At 41.8% G+C, this 26,079-nt stretch overlaps 1 protein-coding gene across 1 annotated transcript in view; it reads left to right on the plus strand.

The window, feature by feature from the left end:
* Positions 1 to 26,079, plus strand: part of ZMAT4 (zinc finger matrin-type 4) — a 372,856-nt gene that overhangs the window by 196,879 nt on the left and 149,898 nt on the right. Inside the window, exon 4 of the mRNA XM_006078622.4 lies at positions 15,199 to 15,355. Within this exon, the coding sequence (XP_006078684.2) occupies positions 15,199 to 15,355 (157 nt within the window). The remainder of the gene's footprint in view (positions 1 to 15,198; positions 15,356 to 26,079) is intronic.

The following is a 26,079-nucleotide window of genomic DNA, read 5'->3' on the forward strand; positions in this document are numbered from 1 at the left end:
TTAGTAGGTAGGAGTATAGGGCTATAAAATGCCTTCTTAATAATTTCTATGTTGAATACATGTGGAAAGGAAAACAGTTTGAGTATATCAGACTAAATAAAATATATTTAAAAAATTAATTTCCTGGGTTCTTTTAATTTTCTAATATGGCTGTTAAAATTTTAAATGTGGCCGTATTTGTGGCTTGTACTGTAGACTCCAGGCCAGTGCTTCTGCTCTAGATATGGCCACACGGTCCTGAATAATTTAGTGGTGGGAGACAGATAGGAAGTAAGTCGATTTAAATCCCTAAATTATATAATTGTAGAACGTGAACTAAGTGCTATAAAGAGTCTAAAGGAGAGGCATGCGATGGAGAAGGACTCGGTCTGTGACAGGAGTGATGGGAGAAAAGAAGATAAACATGGAGTGAGAGGTGGAGAGAAATAGACCGTTTCGGAGGGTGGGCGGTGGTGAGGGAAAAGGAAGAGGAATAAGTCCTAAGCCTGTTTTAGAGTCAGGGAAACTAACTGCTGGGAAACATACAAGGTACCGTGTGTGACTCGGAAGAGGCACTGTGTGGAGACCATGGAGCCTGAGAGCGTGGCTGGTAGAGGTGACTAGGGCTGCTCCGGAGGTGGACCTCTCTGCTGTGGATGGCATTCCGATTTTCTTTCTTTATTTTTTCAGATAACCAAGCTTTAATAAGGGTGGTACTTGTGACTTGACATACAATTTCCGTATTTCTTTATTCTAGTCACTCCATTTGACATACTTTTTAAAGCATGAGACACTCAAAATGTGGAGACAGATGAGATATAACCCGTAACAGTGAAAGGTAATCTCAACCATAAACAGGTAAACCCATCAATTATGACTGAAACAGATTCGAGCAACAATGAAACAAGCACATACATGGCATTCCGGTTTTAAAGCCACCTCAACTCTGTCTGATCTTCAGACAGCTTTTTCTTTGGAAGTTTCTAGATTTTCAGAGCTCTCAGACCTTTCTCTGCCCCTCCTGCGTCTCCCACCACCTTTGTTCTGGTGGCACAGCTATGCAATGGTGACGCTTTTGTTTGCCACTTAGTGGGGCTTATCTGAGTTATGCGTTTGTCCTCTCGGGAGGCTCTGGTTCATTCCTCCCTTTTAGGGTCTTGTAAGTCCTGTTACCATCTGTTTAAACACTTCTTCAGTGGCTGGAAAACAACCCAGTGCCTTCCAAATGCCAAAGGCCCACAGAGAATTCTATACCCTCCAGGGGAGACACCTCCCGTCTCTCTTTCCCTTACTGTCAAGAGGACCACTTTCCCCAATCCTATGACCATGGAGGGATGGTTTCCATTCTAGGTTCAGGGTGTGTATCTCTAGTCAATGCTGGGATACGAGGCTCTGGCCAGTTTTCTTGCAGACACTGTCCCTTCCTCTTGGGATATCTGGTCACCTTCCAGTTTCCTAGCCAGCAGACAGCCTTCTTGTGTGGGCAGACTCCCATGACAGCACACCATTGCCACTATGTCCATTTCAGTATTGAGTCTGAACTATATGCTGACTGACCTTTTGCTGAGACAGAGCAAGTAATATTGGCAAGAGAGCAGGGGAGAGGTGACTTTATGTGGAAAACAGATGTACATGAACAAGTTAGAACTGGTTCGTGGATGGCCACTTCATTCATTCCGCAGCTGTTTGGTTCATGTTTGTTGAGTTTTTTCCATGTAACTAGACCCATGGCAGACTTGGAGATGGGGAAGAAGTATTACGCCTCAAGTTCTTGCCTTCAAGATGTTCTTGGAATGACAATCCTAATTAAAAAAATGCAAATGAAATAATTAAAGAAATATATCTAATCAAAACTTAAGGCACAGATGTTCAGGACGGGGAGAGGTCAGCCACGAAGCTGTGGATGAAGTTAACAAGGATCCTAGATAAAATGGACCAGCATCTGAGTGTAATTTGAATAGGCTGGGACGACAGAGAATGGCACGACCTAAATGGAATGGGACAGGATGCCTGAGAGAGAACAGTGGGAGAAGGATTGCTCAGGACCCTGCAGTCAATCAGGAAGAATTTTTCTAAGTCTTTTGGTCCAAGTAAAGTAGGAGAGAAGAAGAAGGAAGAGTGTTTCCCGCTTACTGCCTCTTTTCAGAGTTAAATACTAGACAATAAGCAATGACATATATAACTCTGGAAATAGCTGCATTTATTGGACATTTCATCTTACTGCACGGTATATGCTGGGACCTACAGTTATTTCTGGCTGTAGCGGAGAATGTCAGGTGGCTCTTGCCTTTAAGTGTAGCTTAGTAGCAGCTGCAGATAGAGTTCTATTATAGCCGAGAAATGCCTTTAGCTAAAATGGACACTGGTGATCAGAATTCCAAGGACGTCAGCTAGTCATGAGATATATACTACTACAAGGAAGCCCATGCAAAGAAAATACTTTTAATTTATTTTTCCCTTTCTCAGTTGATTTGCCTCCAAGCAAAAGAAGCCCAGAAAAGAAAAGTTATGCTTCAAATGTTGGTATTTCTTTGAGATTTTAGAACATTTAAATGTATCACTTTTTCCCCCCCCTTTAACAGTTTTATTGAGATATGATTCATATTCCCTACAACTCACTGCAGTTGTAGAGGATGGACGTGTAGACGGGGTTGGGGGGATGAACTGGAAGATTGGGACCGATACATGTAGACTACCGTGTGTGCATATATCACGTGTAGCCAGTGGGCACCTGCTGCATAGCACAGGGAGCTCAGTGTTCTGTGATGACCTAGAGGGAAGGGATGGGGGTGGGGGTGAGAGGGAGGCTCAAGAGGGAAGGATATATGCAAACTTGTAGCTGATTAACTTTGCAGTCCTGCAGAGACTAACACCACATTGTAAGGCAACTATGCAAGTGAGCAAGCAAAGTCGCTTCAGTCGTGTCCAACTCTTTGTGACCCCATGGACTGTAGCCCACCAGGCTCCTCTGTTCATGGGATTTCCCAGGCAAGAAAATTGGAGTGGGCCGCCATTTCCTTCTACTCCAGGGGATCCTCCCACCCAGGGATCCATGCTGCGTCTCTTGAATCTCCCACATTGGATAGAAGGTTCTTTACCGCTAGCACCACCTGGGAATACACCAGTTAGAAATATAAAATGTACAATGCAGTGGTCTTTGGTGCAGAGACTTATGAAACTGTTATCACAATAAACTGTAGAATATCAGCCTCACCAAAAAGAGACCCTGTACCTGTTGAGGTGCGTCTGTTTTCCCTCACTCTTTCTCTTCTTTTCTTACTCTGCAGCAATCACTATGCTACTTCTCTGTTTTTGTAGATTTTCCTACTCTGACAATTTCATATAAATGGAATCATACAGTATACAGTCTTTTGTAGCATTTTTCACTTAGCATAATGTTCTTGAGGTTCACCTGGGTTACAGCACCTTTCAGTACCTTGTTCTTTTTCTTGCTGATAATGGGCCATTGTGTGGATTATGGCACATTTTATTTACCTGTTCTTCAGGTGATAGGCCTATGGGTTACTTCCACATCTGGGCTGTTACGAAGTATGCTGTTATGAATTTTTATGTACACATAAAAATTTTCATAAAATTTTCATATGGACATGTATTTTTCTCTTGAATGAAATATACATTCAATTCCCACTTTTCCTGTGTTCATAGTTACTTTCTGTGAAGTCGCCAGCTCTGGGTTAGCAAATACTGGGCTATAGCTTCTAGGGGAAGTACATCCAGGGTTAAGTTCCTGCAAGCTTCTGATCCCAAGACATTGATTAATCATCCATCAATAGGTAACCTCATTTTATGCATTTCCCTTTAACTGTACCTTATTTAATATACATTTCTTACAAATAATTGATTATATGTAATTCTTTTTATAATAAAATGAGCTGAGAAATGTTTAAATATTTTCCTGACTCTAGGTAAGATGGTACATTTCATTGACTTTTAGCCTTACAATAATGCAGTCCATTGTATTTTTTCCATTGGTTGTTATCTTATGAATCCACACATTTAGTCACTTTTCCAGCCTTTCCACAGCTTCATCATGCACTACAGATATTAATTTACCACTTTCTGGAGTGATCTCACATCTGGATCAGTGAATTTTTTCTTCCTTATTCTGGATGTACAATATTGTTGATGGATTAACACCAAACTCATACAGCGAACATCACTATAACTCATGCGTGAATGAAGCTGGTCTAACATGTATTTTCTCTATAAGGTGCTCCCAGCCTTCCTGTGCTTGAGAACACTATCCAGCCCTTCAACATTACCCATGGGGGTCATTTGAAGCAATGAAATCACCAACAAAAAGCACACACACACACAAAAGAATGCGAAACTGAATGGGCCATGAAAAGAACACTTGTTTACAGCGTTAGAGGCAAGAAGGCAGTGTTGCCTTGTTAAACTCAGCTGAGAACATGTGTGGCAGGTGAAAAATTTTTTGACACTCTGTACGTGCCCATGAATTACCACCAAAGCACCACAAGTTTGAATTTGGGGCTTACAAATAAATATTTGCAAGTAGGTAAGTTTGCAAATGCAGGCTCTCCTGACTGTCTGAAAGAAGAGTGTTCCTATGAAACCTTTCATATGCTGGAATGGCATAAAGCAAAGAAACAATAAGCTTAGGACACACCTTGCCTTTAGAGGCACAAAATAGATTGAGTTAAAGCACAGAAGCTCAGAGGCAGTTCCGAGCTATGGCGGCTTGATGCCGAGATGCTGCGTAATTCCTGGCGAAGGGGCTGCTGCGGGGTGCACACTGGCTTTATAACAGGCCAATGCAAAACGAAAGCTGAATGCTATTTTCATTTTTCAGATTTTCCCCTTAAAAGCCAAAATCCCCTTGGGATTTCTTTCAGTTAGTGAAGCAGGTGCTAATGGAGGTCTTTCGTAAAAGCAAACTTCCAAAACGTTGGGATACCAGTACACACCTGTGACCAAGGAAGATTGCATTTAGTGCTGGAATTGTTGAACCATTTGGTAACTCCATGTTTCACCTTTTAAAGAACGGTCAGGCAGTTTTCCAGTATTGCTGATGCCATTTTGCATTCTCACCAGGAGTGGACGGGGCTTCCTGGTTCTCCACATCTTTGCTAATGCCTTTCATCACCCATCTTTTTTATACTAACCATTCTGCAGTCCATGGGGTTGCAGAGTTGGACACGACTGAGTGACTGAGCTGAACTGATTCTAGTGGTTATGAAGTGGTATCTCATTGTGGTTTGTTTGCATTTTCCTGATAGTAATGTCAAGCACTTTTTAATGTTTTATTCGCCATTTCTTCATAGAAATGTCTATTCAGACCCTTTACTTAACTCTACTTATTTTAATATGATGTAACTGACATACAACATTGTATTAGTTTACAGTATACGGCATGATGGCTCAGAGGTTAAAGCGTCTGCTTGCAATGTGGGAGACCTGGGTTCTATCCCTGGGTTGGGAATATTCCCCTGGAGAAGGAAATGGCAACCCACTCCAGTATTCTTGCCTGGAGAATCCCATGGACGGAGGAACCTGGTGGGCTACAGTCCACGGGGTGGCAAAGAGTCAGACGCGACTGAGCGACTTCACTTTCTTCAAGGTATACGGCATAATGATTCAAGTTACATACTTACATACATCCTGAATTACCACAGTAATTTAGATGTACATCCATTGTCTCATACAGATACAAAATTAAACTAGAAAAAGTACTTTTGCTTTGATAAAACTCTTAGGATTTTCTCAGGTAAGAGCTTTCATATTTATCATATACCAGTGCTAATAAATCTTGTTATGATACGTTATATCCATAGAACTTATTTATCTTATCACTGGAAGTTTGTACCTTTTGATCTCCTTTGTCACCATGCAATATCACATTATTGTTAAGTTTCCTCACCATACATTTCATCCTCTGACCCATTTATTTTGTAACTGGAAGTGTGTACCCCTTAATTTCCTTCACCTAATTCACCCATCCCCCTACCTGCCTTCTCTCTGGCAACCACCTGTTTGTACTTTTGACTTTGTTTCTTTTCTGTTATGTTTGTTCATTTGTCTTGTTTTTTAGATTCCACCTGTAATTGAAATAATACAGGGTTTGTTTTTCCCTGTCTGACTAATTTCATGTAGCATACCTTCTAGGTCTATCCATGTTGTCACAGATGGCAAAATTTCATTCCTTTTTATGACTAACGTCCATTCATTTGTTAATGCTCACTTTGGTTGCTTCCATATCCTGGCTATTGTAAATAATCCTGCATTGAACATAGGGCTGCAAATATCATTTCAAATGACTGTTTTTGTTTTCTTTGGAAGCCCAGAAATGGAATTGCTGGATCATATAGTAGCTTTGTTTTTAATTTTTGAGGAACCTCGGTACACTTGTTCACAGGCTTTACACTCCACTCCACTGCTTTACACCCCCAACAGTGGGGCACAAGGTCCCCTTTTCTCTCCGTTCTAGCTGACACTTGTTATTTACTGTCTTTTTGAAAGTAGCCATTCCGACAGGTGTGGGGTTTTAGCTCCTTGTGGTTTTGATTTGCATTTTGCTGATGACTAGCAATGTTCAGTGGAGAAGGCAATGGCACCCCACTCCAGTACAAATCCCAACTGTTTATCTTATTGTGGTTGCCTTGTGTGTGGTGAGCTGCGTTTCTTTGTTGCTTCAAAAATTTCTGGTTTTGGCTTTCAGTGTTTTTGTACTATGATGTGTTGTGATGCAGATCATTTTCTGCTTATCCTACTCGAGTTTTGTTAAACTTCTTGGAAGTATATGCGAATATTTTTCTTTAAATTTGGGAAGTTTTCAGTCAATATTTTTTTAATATGTTTTTCTCCTCCATTCTCTTTCTATTCTTCTGGTATTATAATTTAGTGCATATGTTGGTGTGATTAATGATGTTCTACATTTCTCTGGGACAGTCTTCAATTTTTTTTTCATTCTTGTTTTCCTTTCTTTTCTGAATTGCATGATCTCTATTTTTTTTTCTGTCTTCAAAACCAGTGATTCTTTCTTATGCAAGCTCAAAACTACTGATGAGTCTCTCTAATGAAGTTCTAATTTCAGTCACTGTACTTTTTAACTCCAGAATATCCATTTTCTTTTTCATTATTTCTATTTCTTTGGTGATATTCTCTATTTTACAGCATATTGGCATGTTGGCATCATACATTCCATTATTTAAACATGATTCCCTTTAATTGTCTGAACACATCACTAATTGAAAATCTTAGGTGTTGCTTTGAAGTCTTTGCCAGATAAACTTAATATCTGGACCATCTTTTTGTTGTCTTTTTTTCCCTTGTATATGTGTTACATTTTTCTTCTTTTTTTTTTTTTTTGCCTACTTTGTAATTTTTATTGTTGTTGGAAACTTGATATTTTAGGTAATGTAGCAATGTTGGAAACTGATTCTCGCACTCTCTTGAACTTGTTTTTGTTGTAGATTGCTTATTTATTTGTCCAGTGTCTTTACTAGATTATTTTAATTATATGCCTTTACCCAACTATATGTAGTTGCAGATTTCTCAGAGGAACATCCTTAGGAGAGTGCACAGTCATTGTGGGCTGACAGTGGGTTTTGCAGGACTCCAGTGGACTGTCTCTTTCCCTGATCTCCTCTGTTAAGCTGTCTCCCTCTGCTGGAATCATACCTAGCTCTTAGGCTCTGCTTGTTGCTGGATGATTGCTCTGTTGTTTCTACCAGTTCTCTAAGATATAAATGTCGATCTGATTAAATTTAGTCCCTTTTGTATCATTTGTTTTTAAGGCAAGTCTTTGCCGTTTGTTCTGACAATGAGAAGGCTCGCCTTAGCTGTCTCTTTCTTTGGTTCTCTCTGGTAAACTAGCTTGTTGCTCTGATGGAGCCATTGGCTTTTTCTTAATTGCTTACCACCAAAACCGCCATTGCTCTTGAGAGCATCCTTATGCTTAAACCTTCCCACACTCTATTTCAAACACAGTCTGTTCCTCTGGGGAGAGCTTAGCAGCTCTCTGTTCTTATAGTACCTCATTTCCCCTCTGTTCTGATGGAAAAATCTCTGAGCCACTGCTTTTCTCAGAGTGACTGCTCTGCTTCATTATCTGGGCAGAGGTGGCAGCCTCTGGTCTTCTTAGCTTGTTTCCCAGGCACAGAACCTTTGTCGGACAAGCAAACTGGGGCCCATCCGATCACAGTTCCAATATTCTGGGCCAGCTGTGTTGGGATGGAGTTTCTGTCCTACGAATAAGAGTGAAGGGAGAGAGTACCTGATCTCTGGGTTGCTTTGCTGGGAATTTAGTTTCTGCATCTCAGAGCTGAAGGGGATGCAGTTCAGGTTAGTGGCCTGCTCTTCCTGATGTCTCCTGACTGGGAGCTGGTGGGAAAGGAAGCCCTAAGTTCTCGACACACAGGGACTGCAGCTGCCGTCATGCTGAGCTGGGGAGTCCGGAGGGAGAGCAAGGTTTGTCTCTGTAGTGCCATGGAACTCTCACCGTTCTTACTGAGAGTTACTATGTTTTCCTGAAAAAATATTTTAATGTGGTATTTACTTTTAGGATAATTTTCAAAGACTTTGAATAATTTTTTAAACAAATAACTTGCACGATTTATAGCTGTTTTGCTGGGGAACAATGTCACAGGATTCCTCACTCTGACGTTCTGAAATAAAAGTCTTTCTCTTAGGCTTTTTACATTGACCTAAAGAAGAATGAAGCCTGGCTTGGAGAATTTGGAGCATTACTTTACTAGCGTGTGAGATGACTGCAATTTGAGTGAGATGAGATCAAATTGCCAACATCCGCTGGATCATGGAAAAAGCAAGAGAGTTCCAGAAAAACATCTATTTCTGCTTTATTGACTATGCCAAAGCCTTTGACTGTGTGGATCATAATAAACTGTTGAAAATTCTGAAAGAGATGGGAATACCAGACCACCTGATCTGCCTCTTGAGAAATTTGTATGCAAGTCAGGAAGCAACAGTTAGAACTGGACATGGAACAACAGACTGGTTCCAAATAGGAAAAGGAGTACGTCAAGGCTATATATTGTCACCCTGCTTATTTAACTTATATGCAGAGTACATCATGAGAAATGCTGGACTGGAAGAAGCACAAGCTGGAATCAAGATTGCCAGGAGAAATATCAATAACCTCAGATATGCAGATGACACCACCCTTATGGCAGCAAGTGAAGAGAACTCAAAAGCCTCTTGATGAAAGTGAAAGTGGAGAGTGAAAAAGTTGGCTTAAAGCTCAACATTCAGAAAACAAAGATCATGGCATCCGGTCCCATCACTTCATGGGAAATAGATGGGGAAACAGTGGAAACAGTGTCAGACTTTATTTTTCTGGGCTCCAAAATCACTGCAAATGGTGACTGCAGCCATTAAATTAAAAGATGCTTACTCCTTGGAAGGAAAGTTATGACCAACCTAGATAGCATATTCAAAAGGAGAGATATTACTTTGCCAACAAAGGTTCGTCTAGTCAAGGCTATGGTTTTTCCTGTGGTCATGTATGGATGTGAGAGTTGGACTGTGAAGAAGGCTGAGCACTGAAGAATTGATGCTTTTGAACTGTGGTGTTGGAGAAGACTCTTGAGTCCCTAGGACTGCAAGGAGATCCAACCAGTCCATTCTGAAGGCGATCAGCCCTGGGATTTCTTTGGAAGGAATGATGCTAAAGCTGAAACTCCAGTACTTTGGCCACCTGATGCGAAGAGTTGACTCATTTGAAAAGACCCTGATGCTGGGAGGGATTGGGGGCAGGAGGAGAAGGGGCCGACAGAGGATGAGATGGCTGGATGGCATCACTGACTCGATGGACGTGAGTCTGGGTGAACTCTGGGAGTTGGTGATGGACAGGGAAGCCTGGCATGCTGCAATTCATGGGGTCGCAAAGAGTCGGACACGACTGAGCGAGTGAACTGAACTGAAAGAAGAATGAAGACAGTTATTTGAATGGAGTGAAAAAAAAAGCTTATGATAAAATAAAATGGAATTTCAAAACTAGATTTTTGGCTGAGTCAGTCAGGGTTTTTCATGAGGTTGGAATTCTTCAGAAAACTTCTTAACTTTGTGAAATGCTTTGAATAAGCAGTCTTAGGATGTTCCACAAGTTTTTTTTTTTTTCTTTCAGTCATGTGGACACTTCATTGAAAAAGTCCAACTGAATATTTGCCTTCTGATTGAAACCCATATTTTATAAAAACAATCTTGGATTCCCCTTCATTTACTTGGTAGCTTAGGGCCATTCTCAATTTGTTAAGTAAGAAACTTTAAATGTGATCTCTGACATCAGTTCATCAACCTTTATGGAGTTTCTCCCCTGAGCTATGGAACAGCAGGGCTTGGGGCAGTGAGAGACTCAGGTAACAATGATGTGATCTGTAGTCGCAAGCAGCATTTGATCTGGGGTTTAGATAGCCAGGAATACACAACTGAATTCTGGCACATTCCAGGACCTTGGTTAACATTGAGATTCTCTCTGGATAGTTGCATCTCCACTGGGGTCATTCGAGGAATCAGAGTTGGTGACATTGTGTAAGTTACATTGACCCCCCTTAGTAAAATATCCCATAAAAGATGTCCTATGGACCTCACAAAGCTGCCCGACTTCTCAGGGCATAACAGCCCTTGTATGGTCAGACACCTAAACTTTCTTGGTCCCTCTTCTGTAATGATGGCATAACTGCCTTCCATGATATCTTCTTGCATAACAGTTGGTTCTCTGCTTGTCTTATTCTTTGATTCTTGTCTATGATGGTGTGAATGAGATTGAGCAGAAATCTAAGAATCTCATGAGATTGATACAGCAGAGCAGAAATCTAAGAGTGCATATTAAAACCATGATGAAATGACCATACCTTTTGGGAAAATGTTCCCCTAGTGGAAACCTCAAGTTAGTTTACAAATTGTTGAAAACTCTGGTTCTCTTCCTGGCCAGCTTCCTGGCTGACCATAGGCCTCCTTGTGTTACCTGTCTTCCTGTTTTGTCTTTTTATGGCATGCAATTTAGTAATCCCACAAACCAACCTTCAACTCCTGTGTTCATTCAATAAACACCTGCATGTCCTACTGTGTGGCAAGCATTGTACTAGGAGCTGAGGCCCCGGTATTAATGAAAAAATTTCCTTAACTTTAACTATTTCCTTGTTCCTCTTGAGGGGAACAAATATGAGAAAAATACATGTCAGAATACAGTGTTCTATTATAAAAGAGGCATATACGGGACACATGAAAGACCCCAAGGCCCCTGTCAACTTCTTCAGGATGGGAGACAGAAGAAACTTCATCTCAAGAAAGTGATGGTTAAACTGAGCCACGATAAAGGTTTTGGATAGACCAGATTAGATAAGCAATGATGAAGAAGGATGTACCAGGCAAGAGAAGACTTGAAGATGAAAATCCACACAAATAGGCTCATATACATGACTGGTCTTTTAAGCTTACCTAATTGGGAGAGCATGGTTCCAACAGGAGACTGTATTTCTTTGATTATAATGTTTTCCTTTCATTTTGTGCCTGCTTTCTCCAGTTCCCCTGGTCTCAACCTCTTTAATAACAGAGAGTGGAGTTTTATTCTTCTAGCACAGCATCGCACATATTTAGGGGGTCCTGAAAAATGTGTTGAATGAATGAATACCATAAACCCACTAGTCATTATCCAGTTTAAGGGCTGTTCTTTGCCTTGGAAACTCGATCTGAATACACTTCATACAATGATGGCAGCCCCTTTCTGTAGAGATGTCCCCACCTGAGAGCTCCAGGGAGATAGGGACTAGTTCCTGAGCCCAGGTTCAGCTGGTGATTTTGCTAGAAGTGGCATAAGGGATGCACAGATTCTAAATAGGTGTGGATTGTGAGTTAAGCTTTAGCTTATGATCTTGTGCTCCATTTTAAGAAAAATGAGATGCTTGAGCCCATATTATGCATAAGTAGTTGAAAATGGGCAATCCAAGCAACCACTCTCACCTTGACAACCTTCCCCTTTTGTCCCTTTAAACATCAGACCAATATTCCCTGACACAGAGTGGGAAAGTGTCAGTTAGGGCTCTCAGTCCTCCCGAGCTGTCCACTGCTCACTCACTGGGCTCGACCCCTTCAGCAACTCCCTGATTTGTGTTTCCTGGTCTTCTTGGCTCTGCCCCGTCATGGGCCTTGGGCATGTCTTGGGCCTGCTTAGAGACACAGATGCCAGGAAACCAAGTCTCCCCTTTCTTGCCTGGTTCAGTCAGCTCCACAGCAGACCACACAAAGGGGTTCAAGTGTCTATGACTTCTTTTTGTTTTTAAAAGCTTTTCTTTTTTAATTTTTAATTTTTTGTAAATTAAAAAAAATTTTGAGCCATGCCTATGTCATGCAGAATCTTAGTTCCCTGACTGGGAATCGAACCCATGCCCCCTACAGTGGAAGTGTGGAGTCCTAACCACTGGACCTCTAGGGAAGTCCCTCTTTGAATTTTTAGATGAGGAAACTCAAAGCACCTCAGCTTGAAGTGCTCAGCAGGGATACACTTGGTGGGTCCAGCCTCAGTACCTACCCAGGTTTCCTGAAGTTTGTGCCTTGCTAGGAGAGACCCCTTTTGGGAGGCCCATCCTCTCTCCATAGAATCCATCTCCTTTCATGGACTCCCCACCCTCACCTCTAGCAATACATTTCCTTAAATCTCACTTTTAAAATGTGATAATGGTCTTGGATAGATTCTAAGATTTAATATATGCTACCATTCCCAGGTGGCTCAGTGGTAAAGAATCTGCCTGCCAATGCAGGAGATGCGGATTCAGTCTCTGGGTTGAGAAGATCCCCTGGAGAAGGAAATGGCAACCCACTCCAGTATTCTTGCCTGGGAAATTTCATGGACAAAGGAGCCTGACAAGCTACAGTCCATGGAGTCTCAAAGAGTTGTACGTGACTGAGCACGCTCGCAAGGTCAAGCTAATAAATGGCTATAGGTAGGATTCCAAATCTCAGAGACTTTTATGGAGTCTCTCCCTTCCCCCAACCCTGAACTGCACGCCAGCCTCCGGGAACACACACACACACACACACACACACACTCACACTCCTCCCAAGACTGAGTGCAAATGATCAGTGCTATTGCCAATAGATGGCTTAAGAAGGAAAGCGTTAGTTTTTTAACTGCCACAAAATATGCAAGGCAATGCTCTCCATCACTCTGGACATCTTACTGTTGTGCAGAAAAATACAGAATTCCCTTTCTCTGTCCCACCCCCACCTTCATCCTTGTCTCCATGCCATTTTAAATTGCATTCTTTGGGGTCTGCCAGGAATAGGAGAAGGGGCTTTTGTGAGGCCAGATACTCACCCATGGCTGCTTTTTTAACAAAGAGGTGCTTTGCTCCTACTATTCCATTAAGGAATAGATTAACTGCTTATCTGAGAGTCCTCTTTACCCTCAATTTCTAACTAGGCATGAGGGGAACCCGTGAATTAATCTTCCCCTCGCAGAATATAGGTAATTGATGACCTGTGGGCACAATCGCCAGGTCACATGGTCTGACAAAGGATTTATTTTTTCCCAAATCATTATTCATTTTCATGAAGTCTTACAGAGGAATAAAAATCAAGCTGGATTTAAGTATTTTGTGCAGCAGTTAATGAATCACCTGTCTTGAAGAAAAGGAAAATGATGCAAACTCTCCCGGAAAATTCAGCCAGCATGGTCACCATAGCTTTATGATAGACTCAAGTTCATTATGATAAATATTGGATTCCTTAAAGAAATCTTAAAAAAAAAATCTTGAACATGGGGCCACGTATCCTGGTGAGGCTAAAGTGTGTCAAAGCAAAGCTGAATGCCAAATGATAATTTCTGCTAAATAATTCAGGCCCTGTGAACTCGGTATTTTACTTACTTTGATGCATAACACAGATGCAATGAGAGAACCTTTTCTTCCTGGTACCAGATCCATTGTGTTCTCACCTGTTGTGGGCCTTGTTTTTCTGTAGGTAGCTCATATTCACCCCTTTGTGTGGTGTTCCTAGTGCCTGGCAGTAGTGGTCCCTATTAAATAGAGGTTGAAGTTGGTCACTGAGCAAGTTTTGATGATGTTTGTCATGTAGATTATATAGATTATATAATAGATTGCAGAGCAAGGACAAAACAAACATTTCAAGAAAAAGGAAGAGGCTACTTCTTTCCAAGGCTGAGAATTTACTTACGGTCAAAAAAAAAAAAAAAAAAAAAAAAGAAACGAGAAACAGAGAGTAGACTAGTAAACTCTTGCTTAATTGAACAACTATTGCATCAGCTTTAAGATGCCTTTTGAAAAATGATGAGCAGTGAAGTGACTGTGCAGAGATACTATTTATAAGGAAAAAATCTTGAGCTCATCTGATTGATGACCACAAAATTTTCAATGATATAGAACATAAAGCCATTGACTAAAATTGTGTCAAATGAGGAGATAGTTTGATGAACATGGAGAAAGTACAGATAAGCACTGTGTAGAATGGATCAAAAACTAGCCAATAATTAACTAAGAATATAATTGGTTCTCAGAGAAGGAAATGGCACCCCATTCCAGTACTCTTGCCTGGAAAATTCCATGGGTGGAGGAGCCTGGTAGGCTACAGTCCATGGGGTCACAAAGAGTTGGACACGACTGAGTGACTTCACGTTCTTTCTTTCTATAGTTCCTTTTGGAGAAGGAAATGGCAACCCGCTTCAGTGTTCTTTCCTGGAGAATCCCATGGATGGAGGGGCCTGGTGGGTTACAGTCTATGGGGTTGCAAAGAGTCGGACACAACTAAGCAAATAACACACACACATAATCGGTTCTAGTCTGATAACATTAATGATCAGGCCAAAATTAAAATGATTTAATAATAGAACCTAATATGTGTTGATTACTATTTCCAGGTATTGAATTAACTCCTGATACATGGATTGACTATTTCAATCTTCTCAACAATATTAACTAACTTGCCCAGTGAATATTAACTAATTTTTTGATAGTTAATATTAACAATACTAACTAAGTATAAAACCCTCATTTTATAATGAAGTTACATGACATAATGTGGGTAAAATAAGTTTTCGTCTATAAATCCCACATGGACTAATACTCAGTGCAATGCTTTAAAAAGAAAGAAAAAAGACAAGAAAAAGACTAATGTGAGTTTCATGTGCAACAGAACGGAGTGGAACAAAGACATTGGAAGCCTTGGGGTGCTCTAATATTCTTTCGATCTCTCTCTCTCTCACAGGGAAATGATGCTGATATGGTGGATAAAAACAAATGCTGTACCCTCTGTAACATGTCGTTCACCTCCGCAGTGGTGGCTGACTCACATTATCAAGGCAAAATCCACGCCAAAAGGTTAAAACTGTTGCTAGGAGAGAAAACCCCGTTAAAGACCACAGGTAGGTGTCTGAATGGTGGTGGTGGGGAGACCCCGACCTCCAGTGCCTGGCCCGTGCATCAGGCTGCCTTTTCAGGGGTGGCTGCCAGATCAGAGTGGATGCCCTTCAAAGCTAAAGGGATGGGCAGGTCGCCGGGTGGAACTTGCAGTTGTAAGGCTATTAAATCCAGGTGCTGGTCCTCTCAACCTGGCCCCTTCAGATACGTGATTCAGCAGTTTGCATCTTTTGTTTCTATCCTGCAAGATGTTGCCTATCATATTTATTATATGTTATGTAAGGTTATCTATTATGTAAGGAATGCTGTCTTTTCTGACTTTGGTCTGTAATCAGCAGAGGTGATGGATAGTGTACTGTATATTATTGATTCTCTCCTGCAGACTGGTTCATCTGTAGCATTTTTTGTCTTTAGAAACACTTTTATTTGCTGACAACCATGGTGTGCCTTCTCCCCACCCACCCCACCCCAGGTAACATTACAGTCATCTTCTTGGGGGATTCTGTGATTCAAGCCTATTAACTTCCACGATAAAAGGTTTAAATATCAGTCACAGAGTGTTTGACCTTCTAATTATTCAGAAGTAACAAAACATTTCTTCAGAAGTCTATCCAGTCATAGAACTGAAATACTATCATTATTGTTTAATGAGGACAGACTATTAGGGCAAGATTTACATGGTAGCAAAGATGTTACTAGAATAGGTGATAATCTCAAGAAGTTGAGGGTATATTTCATGATGTCGACATTTTCAGTGCAATTACAATGGAGCTGTGCATTGGAGCTGCCTGCCTAATGAATCATGCATAAATCGTGGGTGTAATTATTTTTTAAATGGTATTTTGGAAATTGAAGAGAATCTAAAACAATACTTGGCTTTTATTCTCACCGGTGTTTTTCTTAAGAAAAATATCTGCTTTTACCTAGGGAATCTTTTCACTGTATTTTTCTACTTACTTGAACTGAAGAATATTGTTTTTGTAAAGGTAGCTGTGACATTCAGATATAGGATGGCTGGAAAGCACTTGGAATTGGAAGAAAGCTCAGCTTGATTGAGGTACACTGTCTGTATTGACATTTGATAAGCAGGCACTTAGTTGAAACTCCTGATTTTTGCTCTCTAAAAGGTTGGATACTCACCTTGTAACCTACTCCCCCTCAAATCTCTTAAAATAGACACTTCAAAGAAACAGCCACTGGAAAATTTTTACCTGTTCTCCATGAATGAGTAACTAGCCCATTTGTTCTCCCTGCCTAAGCAGAGTATTGCTGTTAAATTTAATTTTGGAGGTAGTGATGGAAGAGCAGAGGCTCTGTCTTCGTTTATCACATCAATTAGCAAGTCGGAGTTATTATTTCTGTAAAGAAGAATCACCACCTGGCAAAAAACAGTTCTTTGTGAATTTCAACACATCCTTAAGATAGCCAAGCACCATTTTGTCTCTCTGAGTTACCCTCAAAGCTGGTAAATATAACTTGGGGGCAATTTGTTAGTTGCTGTCTATATGTTCCAAGGGGAAACAATCTAAAATACGGAAACTGCAGTGTATACTTAATGACTTAGTTCTGGTGTTCACACAGCTATCCCAGTCCTCACTGTGACAGACATCAGGTTGCTGGGTGGGTGAGCAGGGACTAGGGGTGGGTTGGGGGGTAGGGAGCACTCACAGCATTTGGCTTGGGCTCGGGAAAGAGATGCCATTTTCTTTTCCCAGCATCTCCATTTCTCATCTAGCTTAGGGTCCCGAAGCTGCACATCCCCTTTCTGCAGCTTCACCTCTCATCCATTCTCCTCCAAAGCTCCTTTGAGCAGAAAGGATCTTGGAATGTGTTAACTCCAGACAGAAATGAAGAGCCTGGGGAGCTACACTGGTTCCCTGGGCTGACATTGATGTTGACCCAACTGCCATCAGGGAGCAAATGAAACAAATCATCCTCCTAGAGGGAGGTGAGTCATTAGGTACACGTGTAAGCAGAGGGCAGGCATTGTTTCCCAGGGCACAGGACAAGGATGGAGGGCCTGGGAGGAGGGTGGACTCCAGTGGCGGGGATTCGGAGTACCAAGATCATCCTGAGACTAAGCAGGGTACCAGCATCAGGAGAGTCAGGCAAATGGTAGCAGAGCCCTGGCTGCAGTCGTGAGGTTCTGGGGAAAGGAAAGACTGTTAAGAGCATGGCAGAAAGAAGGTTAGTCGCTCAGTCGTGTCCAACTCTTTGCAACTCCATGGGCGGTAGCCTGCCAGGCTCCTCTGTCCATGGGATTCTCCAGGCAAGAATACTGGAGTGGGTTGCCATTTCCTCCTCCAGGGGATCTCTCTGACCCAGGTATTGAACCTAGGTCTCCCACATTACAGGCAGATTCTTTACCATCTGAGCCACCAGGGAAGTCCAAGAGCATGGCAAGGCACAATCATTTTCAACCAGAGCACTGGGCTGGAAACCATACAGGAACATAGCAAGAACCTGGCTCCCAGATCTAGGTTAGAGGTTGAGGCTTGGTCTCTAACACAAATTCAGTTACTTCAAATAGAGGATAAGGACCAAGAGACAGCAGAAAAGAACACTCAGGACATGGACTTCCTGAGCCCCCGAGTGACGCTCCTTCAGATCCTTGAATGGCATCAGGACAGCCTTTACTGCCTGTGGCTGAACCCAGCAGCACTGCCTGAAGCTGTGGCTGGGGCTGCCCTCTGCCTGCCTAGGAACTGCTCTGTCTAATCCACCAGGGTGGTTGGACATCACTTCTACAATGAAAACAGAAGGAAAACACAGAACATTAAAAACCCAGCCAACTGAACTCAGAAGCAATCTCCCTCCTCAGGTGGGTTCCTGGAGATTCCCCTCCATAAATAACAGGCTCCTGAATGGTGGTGACTTCTGAGTGGGAATAACTGAATAAAGCATGATTCATTACTTCTCAGAGTTATTCTATGTGATGAAGGTGAGCAGTTGGTGTCTGGGAACCATCACCTTTCCTCCTACTCAGGATGCACTTTTATTAGACATCAGCTGAGGATCCTGCAGAATTAGTTGGCGTTTGAGTTGCTTTTTTCAAATGGGTGTGTGTTTACTAGGATGTCTGAAATGCTTGGAGGCGCCACTAAGGACAAAACCCAGTGTGTTTTGGAATCTCTGCTCTAGTTCATGTTTTTCTTTCTATAAGATGAGAACATGAGGAGACTACAAACTCGCCATGTTCTCCAAGGGTTGACAGACCTTAGTGTAGAGGTCTTGCCCAGATCGGAGGCTAGGTAGAGGCTGCCGTGGTCATGTCATGCCACACTGTGGGAAGCTTCTGGAGGTGACCCAGAGAATACAGGCCAGCAGTGAAGAGCATGGGGATCCTCTCACTGGAGGGGGAGGAAAGGAAGTGATGTTGTTGAGCATGGAAGAGAGATTACTGGGAAGGCTATCATGGGAAAGAGAATGCTGCTGTGTGCGCGTGTGAATGTGCGTCATGCATGTGTGTGCTTGGGCTTAAAAGATATGAATAGATAGAAATTAGGGGCCTAGATCTGAGCTCTGATAAGTATCACATATTCAGAGATATTTGTTTTTATTTTTTGGCCATGACATGCAGCTTGTGGGGTCCTTGACCAGGGATCGAACCTGGGTCCTTTGCGTTGGAAGTGAAGAGTCTTAACTCCTGGACACCAGGGAAATCTGAGTATTTAGAGACACTTAACGGTGGACTGTGTGTCCAGAGATGAGGGGCTGCTGAAGCAGAGGCTGGACCACATGGCAGGGCATTTCCTGAGGGGGGTTCTACCATCATAACATTAGCCCAGAGGACGTTCTAAGTTGCTAGATTACATGGTCAGCCTAGACAGCATTTTCAGTGCTCCCCAGGTCCCCCAGCTCCTGCACTCCTCCCCTCTCCTGGTCCAGTCCCCCTGCTCTGTTCAGAGAACTCACCCCAGAAAGGTCCATCTCCAAGGAGACCCAAACCATGTCCCCTTGAAGCATAAAACAAAAACTTTCAACTACAGGTATTTCCCACTGTCTGCCATTAATCAAAGTGAGGTTTGAGATCACCCATACTCTATCAGTATCAGTTCAGTGGCTCAGTCATGTCTCACTCTTTGCGACCCCATGGACTGCAGCACACCAGGCCTCCCTGTCCATCACCAACTCCTGGAGTTTACTCAGACTCATGTACACAGAGTTGGTGATGCCATCTAACCATCTCATCCTCTGTTGCCCCTTCTCCTCCCACCTTCAATCTTTCCCAGCATCAGGGGCTTTTCAAATGAGTCAGTTCTTCGCATCAGGTGGCCAAAGTATTGGAGTTTCAGCTTCAGCATCAGTCCTGCCAATGCATATTCAGGACTGATTTCCTTTAGGAAATTTGAATTCCCTAATTCCTGATTTCCTGCCAGTCAGGAAGGACTGGTCGGATCTCCTTGCAGTCCAATGGACTCTCAAGAGTCTTCTCCAACACCACAGTTCAAAAGCATCAATTCTTTGGTGCTCAGCTTTCTTTATGGTCCGAATCTCATATCCAAACATGACTACTGGAAAAACCATAGCTTTGACTAGACGGGCCTTTGTTGGCAAAGTAATGTCTCTTCTTTTTAATAAGTTTTCTAGGTTGGTCATCGGAGAAGGCAATGGCACCCCACTCCAGTACTCTTGCCTGGAAAATGCCATGGACAGAGGAGCCCGGTGGGCTGCAGTCCATGGGGTCACTAAGAGTCGGACACGACTGGGTGACTTCACTTTCACTTTCATGCATTGGAGAAGAAAACGACAACCCAACTCCAGTGTTCTTGCCTGAAGAATCCTAGGGATGGGGGAGGCTGGTGGGCTGCCATCTATGGGGTCTCACTTAGCAGCAGCAGCAGCAGGTTGGTCATAACTTTTCTTCCAAGGAGCAAGCATCTTTTAATTTCATGGCTGCAGTCATTATCTGCAGTGATTTTGGAGCCCCCCAAAATAAAATCTGTCACTGTTTCCACTTTCTCCACATCTATTTGCCATGAAGTGATGGAACTGGATGCCATGATCAGCCAACTTTTTCAGTCTCCTCTTTCACTTTCATCAAGAGGCTCTTTAGTTCTTCTTTGCTTTCTGCCATAAGGGTGGTGTTATCTGCATATCTGAGGTTATTGATATTTCTCCCAGCAATCTTGATTCCAGCTTGGGCTTCATCCAGTCCGGCATTTCTCGTGATGTCTCTGCATATAAGTTAAATAAGCAGGGTGACAATATACAGCCTTGACGTACTCCTTTCCCGATTTGGAACCAGTCTGTTGTTCCATGCCCAGTTCTAACTGTTGCTTCTTGACCTGGATGCAGATTTCTCAGGAGGCAGGTCGGGTGGTCTGGTATTCCCATCGCTTTCAGAATTTTCAACAGTTTGTTGTGATCCACACAGTCAAAGGCTTTGGCATAGTCAATAAAGCAGAAGTAGATGTTTTTCTGGAACTCTCTTGCTTTTTCGATGATCAGCGGATGTTGGCAGTTTGATCTCTGGTTCCTCTGCCTTTTCTAAATCTAACTTGAACATCTGGAAGTTCACAGTTCATGTACTGTTGAAGCCTGGCTTGGATAATTTTGAGCATTACTTTACTAGCGTGTGAGATGAGTGCAATTGTGCGGTAGTTTGAGCATTCTTTGGCATTGCCTTTCTTTGGGATTGAAATGAAAACTGACCTTTTCCAGTCCTGTGGCCACTGCTGAGTTTTTAAAATTTGCTGGCATACTTAGTGCAGCACTTTGACAGCATCATCTTTTAGGATTTGAAATAGCTCAACTGGAATTCCATCACCTCCACTTGCTTTGTTCGTAGTGATGTTTCCTAAGGCCCACTTGACTTTGCATTCCAGGATGTCTGTCTCTAAGTGAGTGATCACACCATCTTGATTATGTGGGTCATGAAGATCTTTTTTGTATAGTTCTTCCATGAATTCTTACCACCTCTTAATATCTTCTGCTTCTGTTAGGTCCATACCATTTCTGTCCTTTATTGAGCCCATCTTTGCATGAAATGTTCCCTTGGTATCTCCAATTTTCTTGAAGAGATCTCTAGTCTTTCCCATTCTCTTATTTTTCTCTGTTTCTTTGCATTGATCACTGAGGAAGCCTTTCTTATCTCTCCTTGCTAGTCTTTGGAATTCTGCATTCAAATGGAGAGTCTTTCCTTTTCTCCTTTGCCTTTCTCTTCTTTTCACAGCTATTTGTAAGGTCTCTTCAGACAACCATTTTCCCTTTTTGCATTTCTTTTTCTTGGGGATAGTCTAGATCCCTGCCTCCCCTACAGTGTCAGGAACCTCCGTCCATAGTTCTTCAGGCACTCTGTCTATCAGATCTAATCCCTTGAATCTATTTCTCACTTCCATTGTATAATTGTAAGGGATTTGATTTAGGTAATACCTGAATGGTCTAGTGGTTTTCCCTACTTTCTTCAGTTTAAGTCTGAATTTGGCAATAAGGAGTTCATGACCTGAGCCACAGTCAGCTCCCAGTCTTATTTTTGCTGACTGTATAGAGCTTCTCCATCTTTGGCTGCAAAGAATATAATCAGTCTGATTTCAGTATTGACCATCTGGTGATGTCCATGTGTAGAGTGTTCTCTTGTGTTGTTAGAAGAGGATGTTTGCTGTGACCAGTGCATTCTCTTGGCAAAACTCTGTTAGCCTTTGTCCTGCTTTATTCTGTATTCCAAAGCCAAACTTGCCTGTTACTCCAGGTATTTCTTGACTTCCTACTTTTGCATTCCAGTCCCCTACAATGAAAAGGACATCTTTTTTGGATGTTAGTTCTAGAAGTTCTTTTAGGTCTGAATAGAACCGTTTAACTTCAGCTTCTTCAGCATTATTGGTTGGGACACAGACTGGTATTACTGTGATACTGAATGGTTTTCCTTGGAAACGAGCAGAGATTATTCTGTCATTTTTGAGACTGCATCCAAGTACTGCATTTTGGACTCTTTTGTTGACTATGATGGTTACCCCATTTCTTCTAAGGGATTTTTGCCCACAGCAGTAGATATAATGGTCTTCTGAGTTAAATTCACCCATTCCAACCCATTTTAGTTCACTGATTCCTAAAATGTCAACATTCACTCTTTCTATCTCCTGTTCGACCACTTCCAATTTGCCTTAGTTCATGGACCTAACATTCCAGATTCCTATCTATGCAACATTGCTCTTTACAGCATCGGGCTTTACTTCCATCACCAGTCATATCCACAACTGGATGTTGTTTTTGCTTTGGCTCCGTCTCTTCATTCTTCCTGGAGGTAGTTCTCCACTTATCTCCAGTAGCATACTGGGCACCTACTGACCTGGGGAGTTCATCTTTCAGTATCCTATCATTTTGCCTTTTCATACTATTCATGAGGTTCTCAAGGCAAGAATACTGAAGTGGTTTGCCATGCCCTTCTCCAGCGGACCCCATTCTGTCTGACCTCTCCACCATGACCCATCCGTCTTGGGTGGCCCTACGTGGCATCGCTCATCGTTTCATTGAGTTAGACAAGGCTGTGGTCCATGTGATCAGATTGGTTAGTTTTATGTGATTGTGGTTTTCAGTCTGTCTGCCCTCTGATGGAGAAGGATAAGAGGCTTATGGGAGCTTCCTAATGGGAGAGACTGAGTTAGGGGAAAACTGGGTCTTTTTCTGATGGGTGAGGGGTTAGGTATTATCTTCAGAATTATCAGGAATAGTTATTTGTGGCAGAGACCTTGCTCATCCAAACGCTCTTTGCTTCTGCCTTCCCCAGACTTTCAGATGTTTGAAAGGAGATGTACTTTTAAAAAAAGTTTATTCATCTTAATTTTGTCTGCAGGTTTTCTTGGTTGCTCTGTGCAGATTTTCCCTAGTTGTGGTGGGCGGGGCTACTCTTTAGGTGAGGTGCACAGGTTTCTCATTGTGGTCCCTTCTCTTGTTGCTGAGCATGGGCTCTAGGGTGCGTGGGCTTTAGTAGTTGTGGCTTGGTGGCCTGGGTCATGTGGGACACCAAAGATCAAACCTGTTTCCCCCACATTGGCAGGCAGGTTCTTAACCACTGGTGCTCCAGGGAAGTTCATGGAGTAGATGTCTTAAGAGCGGTTAAAAGATGGAAGAGGGCCATTCAACCGACATTAGATTTTGCAAGAGCAAAAAAAGAAGGCTTTTTTGTGATCCTTTGAGGCTGTTTGTTATTTCAGGAGAGTCTAATCCATCCTGCTTGATACATTGTCCCTGAATGTTACTGTTTCACACATAAGCTTTTATGAATACATCCATCATTCTTAGCCAAAAAGGATACTGAGTGCTTTTTTTTATATAATTCCCCCAAATCACTGGCTTGACAGGTAATGGCATCACATTTAGCTTTAACCTTTCTTTCATTTTTTGACCGGTAAGAGTCTGAAGTTGCTGTAGTGGTGTATGTATCTTAACCTTAGGAGATGGATGGAGAACACTCTGACGTGCTCCAGAGGCCTCCTGGCATCACCGCGTGTTGATAACTGCACGTGCAACACTTATTGGCACTTAGTAGGCATTTGATGAATATTTGTTAGAATACTGAAAATTGGAAGGATGCATTAGAATAACGAGAGGTGTTTAAATATCTGTAGCTTGCTTTTCAAATTAAGTTACCTTGCTTATTTAAATATGACGTCAATGTGATGATCAAAGGCAGTGGTTTTCCAATTTGACAAGAAGTGGCATGCCTGGCCACTTGTCTGATTTTAAAAAACAAATTTGGTGAAACAAAGAATAAAGGATAAGACAAATATAGGCCCTGGAATCAGACTCAGCTTTAAATTCTGGTTATATCTGTGTGAACTTTTGCAATTAAAGTCCTCAGCCCTCAATTGCATGTTGGTAAGATTATGGAGATATTGAGTTTATGTAACTATTGTAATAAAGGAGAAGGTATATGTAAAATACTTACTGTAGTCCCTACAACATAAGTATTTAAAGAATATATATATATATATATAGTTATACACAAACACACAACCCTCAGTATTTGCAAGATTTTGTCTGTGAATGCACCTACTCACTAAAATTTCTTTGTAACTGCAAAATCAACACTCATGGCGTTTGATGGGCCATGTGTGCAATTGTGTACAAAGTGGTAAAACATTTGAGTTGCCCTGTGAGTATGTTCTCAGCCGAAGGCCACACTCTGTCTTCTGAATTTCAACTCTCACATGGCAAACAAATGCCTTTTTTACAATCTAGTTCCTGCCAAGTATTTGGCACTTTTGTGCTTTTTATTGGAAATGTTGCCATTTAGAATGGCTCCCCAGGAGAGTGCTGGAATGCTCTCTAGGGCTTCTAAGTGCGAGAAGGCTTTGATGTGCCTTATGGGAAAATGTGTATGTTTAGATAAGCTTTGTTCAGGCATGCATTATAATATGGTGGATTTGAGTTAAAAGCTAGTGAATCAAAAATATATGTGAAAGAAGGTGTCTTTAAACAGAAGCACATGTACAAAAAGATTCTATGTTGACCAGTTGATCAGAATGTGACCACAGCCTCGCATTCCTCCAAGGAACACTTGATCAATATTTGCTAATTCAGTGTACTTGGAGAGTTTATAGAATATAACTGCCAGGAATAGCAAGAATCAAATGTCTATGTGATAAAAGTTCCTTTATATTCATTTCATTTATAAAATGAAACTTTCGAAAAAACCTGTTCATCTCTCAACCACGAAATAAAAATTTAATATGTTTTAGAGATCCTGCGGTGTGGTAAACTATAGTTGAGCAGGCTGAATCTAACCTCATGAGAAAAATCAGTGATAATAACTGATAGTTGTTAAGATATTATATCAGAAATATCACCTTCATCATTTCATTGAATCTTCAAAATAAATATAAAGTAGTATTAGCTCCATTTTGTGGATGGAAGTTGAAACTCTACAGGGTAAGGTGATTGCCTGGTGTCATAACGAAATACACAATAGGAATTTAAACTCAGGACTTCCTCTTCTTCTTTTTTTTTTTAATTATTTATTTCTTTGGCTTCGTCGGGTCTTAGTTGTGGAGCAGGCTTGGTAGTTGTAGCACTCGAACTTAGTAGCCCCGAGACATGTGTGATCCTAGTTGCTAGACCTGGGATCGAACCTCTGTCCCCTGCATTGGAAGGCGGCTCTTTAACCACCGGACTGCCAAGGAAGTCAGAACCCAGGACTTCTGACTGCATTTTCTAAAGCTTTTCCCTTGATCTCTAGGTGACGATAAATAATGCTTCGTAAAATGATCTACAGATTTTGCTCACCTAATGAAGAGCACAGTTCAAACCCCAAAGCTGTCACTAAGATGATTGAAAGCAATAAAGACGCAAAGACTGATATTTATACAAAAATGTCAGTCAATTAAAAAGATAAAGCTCAAGGGAAAAAAAAAGAGAACCACCTTGTGAGGAAAGACATAGACAGCCAACAATCTCGGGGGCTCTGCTTATCCCGTGTGTGGGTGTGCGTATCGTATATTCCTCTTCTGAAACCATGTTGCTTGTCTCTATTTTTTCCTTATTTCCTGTTGAAAATGGGAGAGACAGAGTTTCAGAACTTTTCCATAAATTTCTATGGCAGACACCGAATTGCTTCTTTGAGTTGTCTGTTGAATGAATAAAGATCAGGGTATTCTGGATCTCTTTCAAACTTTTATAAATTCACGTTTTGAATAATATATGCATTTCAGGTCCAATTGGTGCCTCATATACGCATAGAAGAGTTTCTTTACCACAGCAGTTCTATCATCTGAATCAGGTTATTTGGGTT

Source organism: Bubalus bubalis, chromosome 1 (genome assembly GCF_019923935.1).
Source record: "Bubalus bubalis isolate 160015118507 breed Murrah chromosome 1, NDDB_SH_1, whole genome shotgun sequence".
In the NCBI taxonomy this organism is placed as follows: Eukaryota; Metazoa; Chordata; class Mammalia; order Artiodactyla; family Bovidae; genus Bubalus; species Bubalus bubalis.